General features: G+C 37.8%; 1 protein-coding gene across 1 annotated transcript in view; it reads left to right on the top strand.

The window, feature by feature from the left end:
- The window catches only part of ITGA8 (integrin subunit alpha 8), a 115,031-nt gene that overhangs the window by 5,277 nt on the left and 89,441 nt on the right, over positions 1–20,313 (top strand). Inside the window, exons 3-11 of the mRNA XM_040592385.1 lie at positions 6,791–6,891; positions 9,496–9,619; positions 11,890–11,951; positions 12,959–13,004; positions 13,996–14,121; positions 15,162–15,206; positions 18,198–18,241; positions 19,231–19,287; positions 19,477–19,529. Of these exons, the coding sequence (XP_040448319.1) occupies positions 6,791–6,891; positions 9,496–9,619; positions 11,890–11,951; positions 12,959–13,004; positions 13,996–14,121; positions 15,162–15,206; positions 18,198–18,241; positions 19,231–19,287; positions 19,477–19,529 (658 nt within the window). The remainder of the gene's footprint in view (positions 1–6,790; positions 6,892–9,495; positions 9,620–11,889; positions 11,952–12,958; positions 13,005–13,995; positions 14,122–15,161; positions 15,207–18,197; positions 18,242–19,230; positions 19,288–19,476; positions 19,530–20,313) is intronic.

Genomic DNA, 20,313 nt, shown 5'->3' with positions numbered 1-20,313 from the left:
CATTGAGATGATTTACTTGCAAGCTAACATCAATAATTAATCCTATTAATGAAATATTGTTCCTGACAAGGGACAGGGGGCAGAGGAGGGAAGGATGAAATTTTGACATGCTGTAATATTTGAGCCGACCCATCCATAAGCAAATCATGTAACCGGGCATTCCCAGATGGGTTGGCCAGTGAAATGGCCTCCAGCCAAGAAGGGACTTTAGCAGGAGCTCTGTGTTTCCTGCCGTTGCTACAGTACTGACTGCAGTCCCGTATTTGCAGTTCTTAAAAGCTCCATAAAGCTGGGCACCAAGGCTAAGACTCTGGGAAGAAGCTGAAAGCACTGCCCCTGAGAGCACAACTGGTGCTTTAACCTGCTCCATTGCAGCAGAGAACTGAGATAAAGTATAATGGAAGGGCTTTTAGTATCCCCTTACTCCAGGAGATACGGCCTGAAGGGCAGAGACTCTTCTGCCTTGTTTCCCTGCTCTGTAAAGCTGTCCTGTTGCATTGCAGTGTGGGGCTGTGATACTCTTTGAAACTCAATGAGAGGAGAGGGGAACAAGCGTTGGCATTATATTAAAGAACTGTAATCTGTCTTTCCTTGCTTACCTACACAAAGCTGAATCCTCCTTCTCAGTTTCTCCATTATGAAATGAGGTTTACAATGATTATTTCTGCTTCAGCATTGAGGCAGAGTTACCTTGTTTAAGCTGGGTGCTTTTCCATTCAGCTGCCAGGAGAGGTAGCAGGAGAGCAATATGAAGAGAACTTTCTCCCTGCTTCATTAACTGGGGAACTTCTGAACCACTCAAATCATCTTGCAGCCAGAAGCGAACTTAAATGCCCCTAGAAGTGCACTATTGCATTTGAAATCTGGTAAAAAGCGAATAGTTCAGGTTTCAGAAACTCATTATAATAGTCACTTTTAATTGTAATACTTAACAGACTGCAACACGTTCTTATGTTTTAAATTAGCTCCTAAAGGCAGAATTTTAGATACTACTTCCCCTAAGTTTCCGGAATTCACCAGGGTGTTGTCTTTGCTATCAGTTAACTTTACCAGTTTTATTAAAATAGGTTATATTTTTCAAAAATAGCTGGAGAAAATTTGAACAGCCTCTGAAGAGGAACAGGGAAGGGGGATGTAGATCAGTTCTGGCCAAGCATGCAGTTGATAAAAAACATGAGCTGATCTAGCCAGCAGTTGAGCTGATTGTAACAGAACCCAGGTACTGTATAAGGAAAGGATGTATTGTGGGACTCAAGAGGTTTAGTTACATGAAAAAATCATTAGCTGTAGAGATGGTAAGGTTCTAGGGAAAACTTAGAATCCTGTTATAAAACAGAATTTGCATCTCAAGAGAGAGTGCTGAGGGAAAACTTCATTGTACTTTTAAATGTTGTTGACACATTTCAGTCTGCTGTGCCAGTAAGACATGGAGCCCCATGGTTCACTTGTAGCATTCTAATTTGTAATAGACTCTCTTGAGGTTTTTTTGTAAGTCTGAGCCTTATCTAAAGAAGGGGAAAAATGTCCTTAGCTATGTTAGTTCAGGCCCTGAGGTCTTAATTTGTTTTTGATCAGATGGTACTTTGGGAAAAAATCCTATTTGGTTTGATAATTCTTTTTTCCTTGATTCATGGAATGAAAGTCCAACTAAAGCTCTCTAGATATGATCTATTAAATTAAAATAACTCATATGAATAGCGCCTAAGGCACAATAAAAACCAGAAATTAAATAGATGTTTGCAGAATCAGATAAATCTAAAAATAGAAGCAATTCTTCTCGTCGTGCGAGGGTTTTGCATATCCGTACTGTCTCGAAACACTATAAAGTCCTTTTTTCCCCTAGCATTAATGATGAAAGCAGTTGCTTGGCTTGATTCCCTAGATCATATTTTTTAGCTTTGCATTTGTATTCTGTCTCTCTGTTGAGGGTCTAACATCAATGACCCCGTGAATGTTACTGACTTACCTTTGCATTACTGAATGGGTGGTATCATTGGAATCTGTTACGGTAGTGATACCAAAAAGACACCACTCTGCCATGCGATGAGTTTGGTAAGATTACCTCTCTTCCTTCACTTCTAGAATACAGGACCATGTACACTAGTACAAACCCTTCCCTCTCTCTCTTCCCTTCTGTAAGCCAGTACCTTAATGATGCAGCAGGGCTGATTTCAAAGTTAAATTTGGTTGTTCGGAGCCTTCTGTAGCCAAGTTCTGAAACTACCCAAGGATGGAGATGCCGTTGCCTCTCTGGGGAATCTGTTCCGGTGCTTAATCACCCTCACTGTGAAGAGTGGTTTCTTTATATCTAATCAGAAATTCCCTTGCTGCAACTTGTGCCTGTTGCCTCTTTTCCTTTTGCTGAATACCTCAGATGGGAGTTTGGCTTTCTGTTCTCTCTACCTATTGAACATTGGAGAAAGTGCAAATAGATCCTCCTTTGCTTTCTCTTCTTTGGGCCAACCACCCACAAGTCTTGTCCTGGTGTCTCAAAACTGGACATAGCATTCCAGGTGTTGTCCCCATTTGAGGGAGGTATTCACTTTCTTTGACCTGTATATATCTATATAAATGTTTGTTGTTTCGATATGTTTGTATTCCCATTTTATATAAATACAAATAGGTTGAGGTGATTATTCACCTCTACTCTGTGTGTATACATCATTACATATAAATATATGAAATATAGATATTTTTTGTATTATATATGTTTATTTAGATGTATGGATGTGCATAGATACACACACACACACACATATCAGAACAGGTATTTGAAAGGGATTTGCTGTCCTGTATATAGTCTTGAGTAGGTAAGATTAGAGGGCAGAGTGAGCCAGCTGCAGATGCCCGGTTAATGGCCATCTGTGTTTATCCAGTACATACAGGCAGACAAGCACAGAGCAAGTAAAAATAATACTTTTCAAAGTCCCTGAACAGTGAGAACTTACCTGAAAGAGCTGCAGGTATATTACATAGCCGGATTTGTTGCTTTGATTAGAAGCAGTTTTCCTGTGTTAAGTTTGATTAGAATATTTTGATTAGCTTTTGTTCTTTTGAGCATTTTCAAGTTATAATAGATGCTGCTTTTTTTACTTCTGGTTTTCAGCAGCTGAATGGATCACAATGAGCCACTATCAGTGTTTGCAAATACATCTATTTCTTATGCAAATCCTTGTTATTACAACAAAGAAATATTTGGAAGAGTAATGTTGGATTCATGCCTGCTAAACAGTTTATAATGTGCTGACTCAGTGACTGAGAGGAGACCAATCCCTGTAGAAAGTGCCAAATCTAGTCTAATGTGTGCAAATGATGGATTTGCATTAACACTTGCTCCAGGTTCAGGCTTTAATTCCTGAAAAGTAATCTCTGCATTGTTGTTCTTACATAGGTTTGCTTTTTACTGTCTGAATGCAAATTCTTCTACTTGTCCAGCTACTGCTTTGTGAATTTAAGGGGCCTTTTTCCCTTTGGTAGCCCCTAGGAACCTCAAGTCTAAAAGACTGGGTGAGGGAATGCTGATTTTGAGAAACATGTTTTGCCACCTGGAGAGCTGCTTTCTGAAGCTGGATTGTGGGGCAGTACCAATACATAGGAATCTTGGCTCCTGTAATAGAAAATGAGAAATGCTTTTAGGTTGCTGAAATGCAGTTTAAGGATGTCCTTGCACCTACATTTATACTTCTTTACACGTCTCTGCTCTTTGCTAGTCCTCATTTTCTGGACCTTAGTCTGCAATACAGACTTAGGCAGTACAATTAAGACTGATTCCAGGGCTGAGTATCAAGCCAAATTTGCGAGTCATCCAGACTGTTGACCATCTGGAACAGCTCCTGGGCTGGCTCTGAAGCAATCCAGCTGGTACTCAGGCACTCCCTGGACTGCTCTGTGGACAGGCTCAGGCGTTGTGTGCCCAGCCCAGCTGCTGCTGCCTTGTATTCTAGCTATCCTTGCACTAGTGTCACGTATTTTGATACAAGATAGCTTGGACTCTTTCCTAAAAGGGGCCAGGCATTCTTTTCCAGAAGAGAAGATGATATTTGAATGCAACCTGAATTAAAGCCAAATTTTTGCTGCTCTCAGAAATATGGCTTAGCCTGTGGGTAAGGTACAGTATAGACATAGCCTGGGGGCCTCAGATGCCCATAAATGACACTAGGAGAGCTGTTTCCCTCTCCTAGTATAATGGTGTTGTCAGGATTCAGACGTACTATTTTTTGAAATGCTTAGATAGCACAGTTTTGAGGGATGTACCAAAGTCAGATATTATTTTTTTTTTCAAATTGGATTGGGAATTATCTGAGTAAGTGAATAGTTTTTTATCTGAGTCTAGTCTAAGCTGGTCATCTGTGGCTATCTACAGTCGATTAAAAAAATAAAAAAAAGTACTTCTTTTAGGCCATGGTTCTTCTGACCTTCTCAGATGTTTGCTTTAGGAGGAGAAGAACTGTGCCCTAGATCATGTCCTCGGTTGTAAGTGGATGACTACCTCAGAAGACATTTGCAGTGGCTTCATTCAGAGCCTTGTTGTCTAATTGAATACAATCAGGGCACAGTAATAACAGTCCACATGTATTCAGACAAGTTAGTTGTGTATAGCTTCATTTTGGTAAAGTTATAGGGGAAGCAGTAGCTGTTTTACAGCGATGTGAAATACTGATTGATTGTTACATACAAAAGACTAAACTGTATTTTAAGGCACAACGTCAGGAACTGGGAATATGACTCCATAGTTCTAGCAAGGATCCTGAACAAAGGTGATTAGATAATTTCTGTCAAAAGAGATTTATCTAGGGGAAAAAAACCTATTAATTTGTGTGTCTGTGATATTTCACTAATTATTTTATAATGAAAGTCCCATGCCATGTGATGAAGGATTCATAGTACACGATATGCTACTAAGCAGGGAGGGTGTATGTGTGTGTACAGTTCTTGTACATTTACTGGTAAATTCAGTTGTGGATTTATAAATCCTGCAAACACTTGTCCTAGTTTTAAAGCCTGACTTCTTTTCACATTTTAGTACACTTTGCCAGTAGACAAGTATGCTGTTTTGATTGAAAATGTAAGCTCTTTTTAAGTTAGAATACTGGTCATGAGTATCCTCAGTGGTAGGCTAGCACTGGCTGCTGTAAGCTGACCATGGCTGATTTTCAAGCTTCAAAAGTTTTGTTTCTGTCAGGACCTCATCTGTGGACATTGATTATGTTCAGATATGCCAGAGCATTAAAAAAGAGAAAAGAGACCTTTAAAGTTTGAAATGGTCTGACTTCACTGGCGAAAATAATCAAAAGTGGTGTTGCCAACAACTAGTAGAAGCTGGCAGCTCCCACAATGCGGTGTGTCAAAGTCACTGTCTCACACACTCTTAAAGTTTAGGCCTACTTAAATAAAAGGTATTTTTAAAATGAATACTTTTAGAGAGATTTTAAATTACACTTCCTGAACTTTTGAGGTCTAAATAGTCCTGAAATTTATCTCTCTTATCTCTCTAAGCATGGATTTCCATACTAGCTCCTGTAATTGGTGCAGCACAGAAAAAAAAATATTTGTATGAGGGAAGATGTTTTCTCAGAGACTTTCAAACTTTCACAGATTCATTTTCATTCAATTTCCCTTCATGTTTATTAGAAAAAAATACAGAGATAGAGTACCCTTGTTATCCCAATGTAATGCATTTTTGTTCCTAAATCGGTTTATATGTGTAACATTTACGAGGTTACCACGATCTGAAGTAACTGGTGATCCAACATCCTAGAAAAGCATTCAGATAGCTCCTCTATTCCTGTTGGGCAAATCTCAGGAAGTGTTGGCTTTTTAAAGGATTGGCTGCCTTTTCCTCATTTTTTTTTTTTAAATGTGTAAATCCATAGAATATAATCCGATGTTACATTTTTTTCTACATTCCGAGGTAGGCAGTATATGGTTTTATTTTCACTTAGAGTGAATGAAAAGGATTGATTCTTGTGAAATCTCTCCTGATAGGAACCAGAAACAAACATAGAGGAATGCAGGTACAAGGGGGAAAGAGTAATGCCCTGCTTATGTATAAATTGAGAAGTTCATTAGGAATGACTGGTAAGGGTAGAGCATAGCTTATGAACATATGGGAAATCAGTTTACTTCAGAGAACTAAGGGTGAAAGGAAGGGATGTCTGCTTTTTATTAAAACCTGAAATGCATTATAATTGGTCTGAGTCTTTGCCCAGATGGCTTCTCTTAAGCTGACATCTGCAAGAGTGTGTATAAAGCAACATTAAGAAGCTGTCTCTTGTGACAGTGTGTACACATGTAATTCTGTTAAAAACCAAGTCCTTTGCTATCTGTAGTGTTGGTCTTTGAACAAGCATGCTGAGAAGTGTCATCTGTTTGACAAAAGCTAATTGTGGAACATGCTTTTTATATGGACAGTTTCTACCACATATGAGAAAACTTTTTAGGGCTTTTCACCTATTTTTGTAGATTCTCGTTCATTCTTCATCATAAATTACAGGTAAACTTTTTTTTGGCGGGAGGAAACATGGGGTTTCTTCTACCAGTCCATTGTATTTTGTTTTTTGAGTTTAATAACTGTTATTACTGTGAATTTTCACATGTGAATTTAAGCTGTTTTCCACTAACCACTGAAAATCTTAAATGATACTAGAATGTCCATTTGCTGTTAAGCTGGTAGGATGATGACAGTGGATGCAACGTAATATATCTGTTAGTCTCTTCACTTGTATCTGTAATTCACAGGGTAGTACTTTTTTAAAATAAGCTGTCAACATAATGCGTCTTTCTTTGTCAGACAACAGGAAAATTAAAGTCAATGGCACCAGGGAACCTATTGAGTTTAAGACAAATCAGTGGTTTGGTGCAACAGTCAAAGCTCATAAAGAAAAAGTTGTGGTAAGTTGTATGCATTTGGTGTTCATTTAGAGATAATGTTTATTTTTTCTCAAATGTATATCTTTAATAGTTTTCTATGTGTAGATTATGGAAACAACTCTATGATTGTGCATGAATTATAAAACAAATTATGTATATAACTCTGAAAATGAAAGCAGTCTATAAAATCAGTTTGAACTGATCAAGTGAAGATGATGCTGCTGCCATGTGAAAAGAGCAGAATACCATATTGTTATGGAAGTGAGCGATGATTTTTTTTAAACACATTGTGACCATTTTAGAGATACACAGTGACTGATAGCTATATGCTATAAAGTGTTTTGTATTATGAAGTCTCATTTGGAATGTTAAATGCAGAATGTAATGGAAGCCAAGAACCTGCCCTGAAGATCAATTAGTAAGAGAAAGCACTGACCTCTTTCATCACATGTGCATTGCTTCGAACAGCTATGTCATAGTCATGGTAAAACAGCTGCGAAAAAGTCATAATAAAACAGCTCTAAATAAAGATTGCTGTCAAAGTGCAGTGTCTATTTTCCAGTTTTGCTGGACATTTTACCTGTATTGATAGAGGACCCCAGCAGGAGACAAGTACTTTTATTGCTTAGTAAAGTAGGGGTGATGCTGCTTATTTATTTTAATTTTATTAAATATTAAATATTAAAAATTTTATATTTACGATTGATGTGCTGAAGTATAAGTTGAAAATGTCACTGAAATAATTGTGATAAGAATAATTAGTTTGGTCATTAGTTTTATTAATTTTTACAATTGCAAAGCAACAATTTCTGTTTTGGGATTTACTTAAAATTTTTAATTATTACTTAAGTAGTCATAAGGGAAGAAGTATCTAAGAAAATGCTTTCCCTTGTATAGTATGCCTTGTGGTTAACCTGGGGAAGGATTTTGACATAAATAAAATTCACTCTATTCTGTTACAGAGCTAAGTAAATGTAAAAATTCTAAAAAATTCTAAAAATTTCTGAAGGTATTTCATTTTATACACTCTACTAAACAACAGTTCACACACTGAAATAAAATAGTTCTTTACCATCATTTGCTGAATCTTAATGAAATGAGCAGAAAACTTCATCACTGACTGATGTGCTGTGTCTGTACCGACCAAAGTTTGTTTTGTTCTGATAACTCTTCTCAGGCTTTCTGAAACAGAGATATAGTCAACAGTTTTCAGGCAAAGATTTGAACAACAAAGCTAGAAAACTCTCTTTTAAGCTTTGCAGGCTGAAATGAGAGAAAAAGAAAATGTCATCAGGCTGTCAGAAACTTTTTTTTAAAACTACGAATGTGACAGTAAGCTGCATTAGGTCAATGTTTATGATTATATTGAGTTCTTGTTTCAATCTGTTTTGCTTGATGTCAAATGTACCTAAAATCACCCTCATAGGACATGTACTCCTCGTTGCTACACTCTGGTTTTGCTCTCTGTTTTAATCTGTAAGGTCATCTAGGCAGGGGCATGTTAAGAGTCCCTGATCTTTAAACCATTGTTCCAGAAGCTATGACTTTAATGGTAAGATCTGAGTAGCACAGTCGTTCATCCAGCTGGAACTGATTGCAGAACGACAGCTTATGCAATAATGTGAATAATAACAATACCTTGCCAGAGGTAGACAGGTTTCTCATTGAAAAAGTAAGACAGACAAGGTTGGACACGGATGAAGGATTTGTACAGCAAGGCTGTAGGGAGTAGTGCCATGTTCCTTCTCTTCCTCCAGCCAGTTGAAAAGTTTCAGGGCACAGGAACCCCTGAGGAATGACCTGCATACCTGAAAGCTTATCTTTTTTATTTTTCCAGTTATCTGAATTTATCCAGTTTATTTATCTGAATTTATCCAGTAACAGGATAAAAATATCCAGTTACCATTTTGAAAATGGTAATGTCTCTCTCTACACAACTTGTGTGTCTTTTATCCTTACACTGTCATGGTTTGTAACACCACTACCGTAACGCAGAAGATTAAATATTAGTTGACTAGCCAAAACTTAATTAGCAAAAACCTGTTCGCTCAGAAACTGTTAAATGGATTATAGTTGTATCATCTCTGCAAAGATGTGAACCAGGGGTTTATAAGAAGGCAGACAATATGATGATTGTGATAGACAATATGACACAACACCCAGAAAAATCTTCTAAGCAGGGTAGAATCATCGCAGTTCTGCTGTAACGCCCATTATCTTAAGACACAGCGAGGCAGAAGTAGGAATGTCTTCAGCCACATGTATGTGATCCACACCTTAAACTATGGGATCAAGTCCTGTGCAATGAGCAGTAATAGAGCAAACACATTACTCGTGGAGCAGGCTTGGAGGGTATTTGTAACATACGTTTGAATGTGAGTTGTAGTCCCTGACAGATTTCCCCTGCTGAGGGCTGTAAGTGAAAGATCAGTCTATGCTTTTCAGATTATAATGAAATTACAAGAAGCAGTGGTCCTTCATTTTCTTCTGTCAATATGTTATGGTCATTGCTGTATGAATGATGCAATACCAGAGAGAATCCTTTTACACTGTTCATTAAAAACTACATTTGCCAGATGTGTGAGTGTGTCAAAGGTACATGTAACATTGTTTCTGTTTCGATAGGCTTGTGCTCCCTTATATCATTGGAGAACCCTTAAAGATAGCCCTGAGAAGGACCCTGTTGGCACCTGCTACGTAGCAATTCAGAACTTCAGTGCCTATGCTGAATATTCACCTTGTCGCAACAGTAAGTATAAACAGGAACAATCCTGTGCTGGAGGAACTGGTGCAGCACTTAATGTTTTCATCCTTTCAGTCTTCACACTGTCTTGGTTGACTGGAGATTACTATATGACATTATTGCATTGGATGAGGGCTTAAAGAAAAATCAACATTAAATTATATGCCTGCAATTGGATGCTTTATTGTATAATTGAAAGAGGAGAAATTAAGTAAATTAAGCTTATGCAGTTATAGTGATGAGATATAATTGGTTCAATTTAAATGGCTTTAAAATGTAGCAAACGGATCTAGATAAGAACCAGACAGCATTTTAAACTACTTATTCATGCGTGTGCTGAGTATAAATCATCACAAGAACACTGTCTGAAGACCAGACCCTGCACAGAAACACACAAGCCTGTATCACCATTCATGCCAATATCATCCACAATAGCTCATCTGTGGAGGTCTTCCAGTATGGAAGAAAGCCATGCACATTAGCAGTGCTGTTCCGTGCTCTTCTGTGTGCTATTCTGTGGGTGCGGTAGCCATCTCTGGGCCTTACTTCTTGGGGAATAGGGAAAAACTGCATGTATATTTAGAACCAAGTTCAGTTACCTAGAAGTCCGCAGAAAATGTCACATGTTAGATTGTATCAATCATTCATCCTGTTCAACATCCTACATCTAAGTGTTTATGATGATTATTAATACCCTCATTACCTCAGTGCTTCAGATTATTAAAATCAATATGAAGTGTCCAGTGACTTTACTCTGCTTTGGGCTGGGCTAGGTCTACGGCAGTTTCTGCACTCACAGATCAGAAAGTTGTTCTTTCAGCTATTTTTCTAAAGGTAATGTGTGCAAGATAGCAAATATGATGGGCTTACCTATCCCTTCCAGGGGAAACCCTCACAGCGAAGCTATGATGTTCAGTTTTGCTGAGATGGGTAGCTGTTTCAAGTTGTATATGCTATCCAGTAACATGACAAGTCTGAATGACAAGATACCCCTTGTACAGAGACTCTGCTATTGCAGTTAGCGTTCTTGCCACATGCACGTGCTGATTGTAAAACACAACTTTTAACTGTTTCTCTATTGCAAACTGTGCTCCTGCCTTTGAGTTTCTCATGGATTATTTTGCCAAGAAAGTAATAGGCATTTTACAAAAAAAAGTAGACACTTCACATAATTGAAAGGTCTCTTTCCTGTGAAGCTGTAGAGACAGCATCATATCATGTAGCTGAATTTTCCTGTCATCTGACAGCTGTGTGATAATGTAGCCAAATAATGCTTTCCATGGTCTACCAGAAAATCTGCACACCTAGAGAAATGTGAGATATTTGCATGTACATTCAGTGCTACTCTATGGCTTTTCTTTTCTCACATTGTAGTATAGATCTAAACTGAATTGTGCTGTCTTTCTTTTCAAGTCTAATTCTTGTCCCTAGATGGATAGGTACAAAAGGAAGCTGAATCTGTAAGAAACGATACCCATAACATCTGCTTCATGTACTTCTGATGTATCACGGGGCCTTTGCCAAAGGCTTATACCATTTGAAGAGAGAGTTCAATTAGCCATTCCTGCTCTCAGTTTCCCAGTTCTGCAGACTTCCAGCACTTCAGCACTCACAGGAAAGCCCTAAAATGCATGCCAACACACTTTGTAGAATTATATGAGAATTTGTAGACTAGAAATAAAAATGGACAAAGCAAGAAGGATGTTTTTGAATGTACAAATGTGCATTCAAAATTTTATTACACTTCAGTCCTCACTGAGCAAATGTGCATCACTTTAAGGACTGGCCCTTGTGAAGGGCATGTGCCGCTTTCCCTTGCCATAGTGCAGATAACCAAGATGTTCTCTGAACATTGACCCATGCTGACCCATCCACTATGCCAACATTTTTTGAGATGTCTTAGTAAACACTTTTTTTGTGTTTATGGCAGAGCAGACTGTGGTGACCATTCTAGGATTTCTTGTTAAGTTATTCTCTTTTGTATCTACAGCCAAATACGTATTGAATCCCTGGAAGTTGTTACAAGGTCCTTCCTTGGCAATGAGAGGAGAAATTCCCAAGTAACTGGTCCTATCTTACAAAATCTTTGCAAGGGGGCTGCATGTTCAGGATCTTGTAGAAGTCTTGTTTTTCTCTGTCTCTTTTAAAGAAGAATACATTCCTTTTCATGTATTTTGGTAGTTGTGCATTTACAGCCTTACAGCTCCAGGGGTGTGTAAACTGTCTTCCACATGCACTGTGAAATCAATAAAATGCATCTACCTTTGTGATTGCAGGCCATGCAGATCCCGAAGGTCAAGGCTTTTGTCAAGCAGGTTTCAGCTTAGATTTTTACAAGGTGAGATTCTGCTTCTGATATACTTTGACCAGATGTAATTCTGATATATCTCCAGTGTTCAAGCACTGTCTCAGTGATCAAGAGTTTATCCCCATGCTGTTGCATATGGAATGTTTCGTGAAGTTGTTGCTAGTTCTTTCCTCCTTTGCAAGCTTCAGACTTTCTGATTTCACTAATAAAAGAAATACTGCAATCAGCACCTGTTTATCTCTTTGCAGCACTCCAGTCTGACTCTGCTTAGTCTAAATAGGTAACTGGGTGAAAAATTGTATGTGTTTCTGTCTCAGTGTGTCCCACTTACGATGCTTTCCAGAGACCTGACTTTCAGAAAATAATGGACAGACATCAGCTAGTTTTAAAAACTTACAATAGCCTGTATAAAGATGCTTTTGGAGGCAGGCTAGTCATTAAGACCATTGTTCTGTGGAGGTGAAAGTGAAAGTGCATAAGGGAAACAACTAGCTGTACTTATATGCCAAGATGTTCCAGAAACAATATTGTGGGCCAAAGAATAGACTTTGCAACTGTTATTATTGTCTCTGCCATTATTACAGCACCAGGACCTCACCAAACTTTGATCACTGCCATTGTTTTCAGTGTACTGCAGCTACACCATTATTCATGTTATTAATAGCTGAGTAAAGACCTCATTGTAGAGTAGACAAAAGTATACTTCTCTATAAAGCATTACTGTTCCTTCATTTAATGTGAAGACCCTGTTTTACAGTGACTGTTTTGTTACAAATAATCAGCAATTTTTAGAATGTTGTGTTAGTGCTAAAAAAATCATGGCTTTCATTCAAGTGAAGATGCATAGGGTGGATATGAACTTTATTTAACTGTGGATTTTCCTGCACATTCATGCACCTTCATCCTTTCTTTGAAGGCTATTCTCCTTTATCATGATTCTGATATTCTTTTGGTCATTTAAATTGTTTTTTCCCATGCATGCTTAATTTTGTTGTGTTCTTTTGTTGTGTAATTTTATTCAATTCTGCTTTTTGTAGAATGGAGACCTGATAGTAGGCGGGCCTGGTAGTTTTTATTGGCAAGGTATGTTCATCTGGCTGGTTAACTTGATCTAAGAAGTGAAGCAGAAAGCATTGTGGAAAATGTTGTTTTAGATTTCCGTTGTTTTCTCAGTTTAAGATAACCAGTCTCTGGTCTTATTTTCAAGAAATGTAAGTCAGAAGAATCATGAACAAGCAACTAAGTGTAAAAATAAATCAGGGAAAATTCAGGATGTAGGTTGTATAGGAAGTGAAACAAGTAGAAATAACTATTTTTATGTTGGCATTTTAGCTCATTCATCATTTAATTAATAAGCTGACTTTTATTTTTTCCACAGAAATACCACAAATTTAAAAAATAGCTAGTATTTGTACAGCAAATATAGTATTTTGAAAGTTTTTGTCACTGTTTGTTTCTGAACACAAATTTCTATTGCTATCTGCATGTATTTTTAGTTCATTTGTGGCATCACTGTAGTTTCCAAGATGTAGTTTCTCATGTAGATAAAACCTGAAGTGATTTTGGTACAGGGTTAAAAGGGTGGTATTGCTTTAACCTGTTTTGACATGCATGATACAACTGATTTCCAGACTCTGCCTACCAGCTTGCCTGTTGTCAGCCTTATTGATGTGTGGTTTTGCATTGCCATTGAAGGAGGAAGATCTAGGTGATTCTGATGATAGGGAAGTCATAGCTTTGAATTCTCCATTGAGAAATTGCTTCCATTGGTCCACTACATTTGTACAATACAGTATCAAAAGGTAGCTGAGCCTGAAAATACTTTAGTTTGAATCAGCACCTTGAAAGGGTCTGGAGATGTTTTTGTGATGCTTCAATGGAGCCTCAATGCCTTGTATTGATTTATGTGAAAATCTTGAGATTTTCAGGGTAATGGTGGAGATTGAGAGACGTCTGCTCTTTGCATTTGTGCTATATTCTCCCTTCAGCTCTGTTCTGATGTTCTACTAGCCCTATATTGTAGAAACTGTCTCTCCTTTATGTCCCTTTCATTTATGAAGCTGTTTGAATCCAGGTCAGGTAATCACTGCCAGTATTGCGGATATCATTGCAAATTATTCCTTCAAGGATATTCTGAGGAAACTGGCACGAGAGAAGCAAACAGGAGTGGCACCACCCTCATATGATGACAATTACATGGGTAAGCTAAGTTCTGTGTCAGTTAGCAATATATTCTAAAAGCATGCGGCTTATATAAATGTGAAAACAAGCCCTAAATTGCTAACGTCCCAATTGTGAGAGGATTTGAACGTGTTTTGCCTTAAGCACAACAGCAAGTCAGTAGTTCACTTGTTACTTTGATAGGATTATGAATATTCTTAAAATTATATACAGCAACAGGGTTGGAGGGTTGAGATCTTAAATGGCTCACTGTGGTTCCTATTATTTGATCTTTAATAATCAAGCAGAAATACAAAACTTTCCCATCTATATCTTTTTTCATTCCAAGATGATGGATTGAGTTTAAATAAAGACAATTTTTAATAGATAAAAGAAAATTCAATTCTGCAGTATTTTATACAGTACTGCACAAATACCCGATTTATTCTCACTGATATTTAAAAGATAAAATTGAAGCAAGGAGTGACAAAAGTCAGTTTGAAGATATGTAAAACACAGAAAAAAGGCTCTCTACCTTTGGTTAGTACTGATCTCTTAAGAATTTGTATGATAGTCATATGTCTCTGCATGTAAGACAGGTTTTTCTACACATGGAAAAGATGCAGTGGAATTTGCAGACAAAGATGCATCCTTTTATTTCTGCCCATAGATTTGAAATTTCAGTCCCCGATACAATCCGGAAATCTTTATTGTGTCAACAGCAATTATCTCACAGGGTTACTAAAGCTCTAGGAGGTACTTAACTTAATTTTTGGAAATCTGTCCTCCATCTAGAGCTAAAACAGAATACTCACACATTACGGTACAGTAACGAAAACCTAATTTAGAATCTCATTTTTGGAAAAAAGGGATAGATTCATTATACATTCAGACCTGCAGTTAATTTAGTCATAATAAAGTGATAAACAATTTTATTTTTTTTCCACACAGTTTTAGTATACTAATGTTAGAAAATTTGCATTCTGATGATCAGATGAACAGATAAATCTGATTGGTCTTGCGTATTTTTTGAAAGAAATGGTTTATCAAGTATTTTGCTTGTAATTTATCTTTAAACAGGATACTCAGTGGCTGCTGGGGAATTTACTGGGGATTCTGAACAAGGTAAGAAGCTATGTACTTGAATGGAAACCATATGGTTGTTCACCTATTAAATTCCTCATTTTGGATCTCCATGCAGGAACGTACCTTTTATACGTTTGAAACACTGGTGACACTTAATCTGTCTGTACCCAGTATTCTCAGAGGTAAATATTTCCTTAGAAGGTATAGCATAACAGAGCAGGATTTAAGTAACTCAGAAGTCTGAATCTGTTGTTATGGTATTGTACACATGCATCTGTTCAGCAGTTATAGTTGTGACAACATGGTAGGTGGAGACATCCAGGCTCACTTGATTTAGCCGGTTTGGTGACCAGTAGCAACAAGTAGAGCCAACAGTGCAGTCCTGTACAGTCTTCCAGTCCATCCTTAAGTTACTCACCTGCATAGAGGCTGCTGGACCTCAGCGTCCAGCTGACCAGATGTAACATGGCTTGGAAATGTCTGTGTATGCTGAAAGCACACTTCTGACTACCACATAAACATTACAGCCCAAGCTAGGAGACAACATTCAGCTGCTTCTGGACAAAAACCTGTGTCTACACTGGCACAGGTAGCTCTGGTTGGTGAAAGCAGCTCTTGGCTCTGTAAGTTTCCCTAGTTCCAGTTCATGTGCCCCAAGGATAGGGTGCCTGGGGCAGTTTATTAGCTGATCCTTTTCATACGCTATATTTTCCTGCACAGGCATAATGGAGTAAGAACAAGTTCTCTGTGCTCTTTCTCCTACTCCAAGCCTTATATTTTAACAACAGGAAACAGAAGATTTTAATTCCTTTTATTGAAATCTGGGCTTAGAGGGAGAGCAAACGTTTGACAGGAAGATGAATTAGGAAAAGCTGAATGCACATGACTATAAATTTCCAAATATAGAATTATCCCTGAGAGTTTTTAAAGGTTCTTGGATCGATTAAGTTTGATACAGGAATATTTACAATAATTTGCATTTAGACAGCAACTATCATCCACAAAGAACCAGACTTAATAGCATTGCTTAAAAACATCATCACTGTGAAACCTTCACCTGAAATGTTTCATGATCTGTAAAACAGCACCTTCTAGGATTCTGCGTTCATGATTTGATAAAGTAGAGCAATGTGCACTGAGGAACAAGTTTTGACCAAAATTGCAGGGTATTTTTTTTTAAATGTACAGAATGTCATTATATAACTTAGAATTCAGCTCAAACACAAAGGTTCAAGTTGTTCCCTCTGGCAAAAGGTGACACAGGATATTTATTAGCTTCACATGTCCTGCCCTGGAAGGCAGCAGCTTCAGTAACATAGTTCTGTAATTCTCTAAGGACACAGTCAGAGCAATCCATCCTGCTAGAGGCCAGGTTTAGCAGCAGTAGTTCCTGGAACACCACTTAGGCTTTAACTAAATACGAACAAAACTTACTTAATTGTCACTTAATTGATGTTCTGGACTCATAGCACAAAGTGCTGTGGCAGGAGAACTACAGCTGAATTTTGTCTGATTTTTAAGTTGCAAAGTAAGTTTTGTGGGTATATTAGAAATTGAATACTAGTTTTCCTGTGTCTCTGCAAGTTGAATCCAGCGTAGAAGAAAAGCTCCTGTCACAGCTGTTTGGTAGAGTATGTTAAAAATAATCAGTTATAAATAGAAACTTGTCCATGATTTAGCTGTTTTCAGGTGTTCTGAAGTTGTAAAGGATTTCAAAACATATAGTTAGCTGAAAATATCTGTGATCCCTGGTGTTTCATACTGCAGGAGCAATACTTCTTATTTAAGGCTGACAGTGTGTCAGAAGGTATTGCCTAAGGGGTAGCTTCCTTGAGGAGGTGAACAGCTCTGTGGTCCAGACTCACAAAGCCAATAGAGACATAGTACATTTCTACAAATCAGCCCAGCTCCCCCAGAACTGCTGCTGTTTCATCCCTGTAAAGTTAGTGTCCTGTCCTGTGCCACTATGGGTTCCAAAAAACCCTACCAAAAAGACACAATTTTGAGACAAACACTATAATGTGTAAAAAAGATGTGTCCCTGGTAACAGAAGGCTGCAGCCATCTTTTTCGTTTTTTCTTTTTTCTTTTTTTTTTTTTTAATGCATACTCAAAGCTTTCTGATGGATAATTCTTTTATCAGTAATTCATGTGAGTGATTGGCACAAAGAATTGCTTTGTTGGCTGACCCAGGAATCGTCTGTGTCCTGTTCAATCCTTCGTTTAATTCCATCGTCCCTACACATTTGACCACAAGGGAGTGTATAAACCCAGACAGGAGCAGAGGAATGCTAGGCTAGTACAGGCAAGTGTCTGAGGTGCTCTGGTATCCAAAATTCCTGCTGCTCTCTCGTGACGTGAATATCCTAATGAAGGAAGGTTTAGACAATAAGACTGCAGGCTGTGACTTTACTCTTTTCTTCTTTTTTTCCCCATGGAGCTATTGAGCAGAATTACATCTTAGAACGCGGCTAGGTCCAGTGTTTCATGTTCTTGTTCAATGGATTCCTCCAATGCCACTCACAAAAATTTCCTTATGATGCTTTTAGACAGTCTGTGCAGAACTTGTCAAACACTTCCATGGCATCAAGCCAAATAATAGAAGAGACAAACTTTTGTGCAGCTAGAAAGAAAAAAGTTATTTGTAAGGACGGCTGTGTTTAGCTTCTGTACTCTAGTGTGTGATGCCACAACTAACTCTGGTTCCATCAATCCAAAGCTGTCAGGTAACAAGCTGAATTTTACTGAGACCTTTATTATACTGTGCTATGTTAAGTAATGCTAGACTGAGAGAGAACCCTGGATAAGTGTATTCAACAGTTAAGATATAATATTTCATGCAACTAGATGCACTGAATGAATGTTAAGATCTCATTAATTAATGTCTTGAAGTGATTTGCAAGTGTTTCTGATACAGATAACAAATCAAAATCCTAAGGGTTATATACCAAGGAAGATTTAAGTGACATGGAATGCATGTTGCATGCACGACTCAGCATAACCAGTTCACTGTTGATATTTATCCTTTCAGAGCTGGTTGCTGGAGTCCCAAGAGGAGCACAGAACTTTGGCTATGTATGTACTGGACCCACATTTTATCCTTTATATGATGAGAAGGCAATTAGACTATTTGGAAGGTTAAAGGCTACATTATATTTTCTGTCTCTTTGATCCTAAACTTTCTAATCAGAGAAAACTGCCACTGATTTCACCCTCAGGCTTATCTGGCTGGTTTGAAATGCCTTACTGGTTTGGCCTTTGAATGTGAAGTGCTTAGTCCCTTCTGAAGTCTGTTTTCAATAGGCAATTACAAGAATGCATTGAGTATGACTAGTATCCCTATACCCACTGAGTGTTTTCAGACCTAAGCTATTACCCATAGGTTTGCATATTTCATGTGCAATGCTGTGTCCAGTGGGGAGAAGTCCAAGTTCAGATTATTCATACCGAGTGTTTATTTTGAGTGCTCTAAGTATATACACTGAATACCAGATGCAGAGAGTCATGATACGCAGTTTAAAGTGAAGGGAGAAAATGGTATGTGTGTGGATACAGCTTTTACCTCATAGGAGAAAAAAGTTTCAGAACTAACCTGACTGGGAAACAGGAAATCCCAGCCACAGACATTCTCTAGTTTTGTGGACCCAAAATTCCTTGTGTCTCTGGAGCTTATTCATACATTTTTTCAGAAGAAAAGTGTGTATGTTTATTTTTTTATATTTATGTATGTATATATTTATGTGTATTTTTCTTAGTTTTAGGTTCATATTTTCATGCCTAATAACGTAGTCACTGATTAACTGATAGTCTGTAACTGCTTCTGTTCAGTGTTCAGTAAGGAAGGGGAAATAGTCTTTCCCCCATTTTATTCATGGGGGACCTGAGACTCATAAAATCTTAGTGATTTGTTCAAGGTCATACAGGAAAGCTGTGGTGAGACAGAGAATAATTGTTTTTTCTTGGCCACTTGGACCATCCTTCAGTGTGTCAAATTGGTTTGCAGTGATGTTATGCTGTAGCATCTCCATATGTGCTTGAAACTTTCCATATTTTTCTGTTACCAGGTCTCAATTATTAATTCTTCAGACTTGACCTTTATCCAGAACTTCACTGGTGAACAGGTAATGTCAAGCAACTATGTGATGAAATATTATATCTCTAGAAGATACAGTTTCATTAATGTAGTTTCAAGAATATATAAAATATTTTTTAGAATTAATGACCATTGAAACAAAGAGGATTATCAGTTTAAAAATATATTAAAAATTGATACCTGATATGAAAGCCTATCTGTTGTTTTTTATTTCCAGATGGCGTCTTATTTTGGGTACACTGTTGCAGTATCTGATGTTAACAATGATGGGTAGGTTACCAAATATATTCAGCTCCACTGCACATTCATAGAAGCAATACCTGATACTTATTAATAAACGTAGGTTTTCAGGTGCTTCATACCTCAAAGTGCTTCTCTTGGCTTCTCTGCTTTTCTAATTTTAATTGTTCATGTAGGCTTATCTTTGTGCAATCACAGTGGCACAAGTATTTGCAGGGTGAGTTTGTCTTCCTGAGTATTTATTCAAAGCAGTGTGGCAGAGCGGGAATGTCCAAAGTCTTAGGAAACAGATCCATGTAGAAGAACAGTGAATAAGCAGTGCTAGCTACTGCTGGGAAGAGATAGGTGAAAGTCAAAAGTTCATTCTCCCCTTCTCAAAAGCAGGCTAAGTCTTCTGTACCTGTGGTCCATTTATAATTTCACTTCTCAGTTTCAAAAGCTTTCCAATATCATCAGCTCCTCATTGCAGCACCTGCTTGTTTGCCATCCATTTTCATCATCCAGAACACCAAAAACTGTCTATGGCCCATGGTTATTATGACAAGCATTGTGCTTGTCTGAGGAAGAATGCTGCTCAGCTCCCACGGTCATGCCTAAGACACTTGGGGATTTCAGGCTCTGTTGAAAAAAACACTTGCTAAGTTTGAATTCATGGAAAGTCTGATTAAATATTTTAGAAGATCAGGACTTTAGTAAGTGAATATTCATACTAGCTTTCTAGCAAGGAGATAAAGATCCCTGAAGCTCAGAGCCTTGGAAATCTGCACAAAGGTAAGCCAGGATTATGTTTAGAGCTGTGGCATACTCTTGCCTA

The sequence above is a fragment of the Falco naumanni genome, chromosome 4 (assembly GCF_017639655.2).
Source record: "Falco naumanni isolate bFalNau1 chromosome 4, bFalNau1.pat, whole genome shotgun sequence".
Lineage (NCBI taxonomy): Eukaryota > Metazoa > Chordata > Aves > Falconiformes > Falconidae > Falco > Falco naumanni.
The sequence above is the reverse complement of the archived record's forward strand: the minus strand, read 5'-3'. Positions and strand labels throughout refer to the sequence as shown.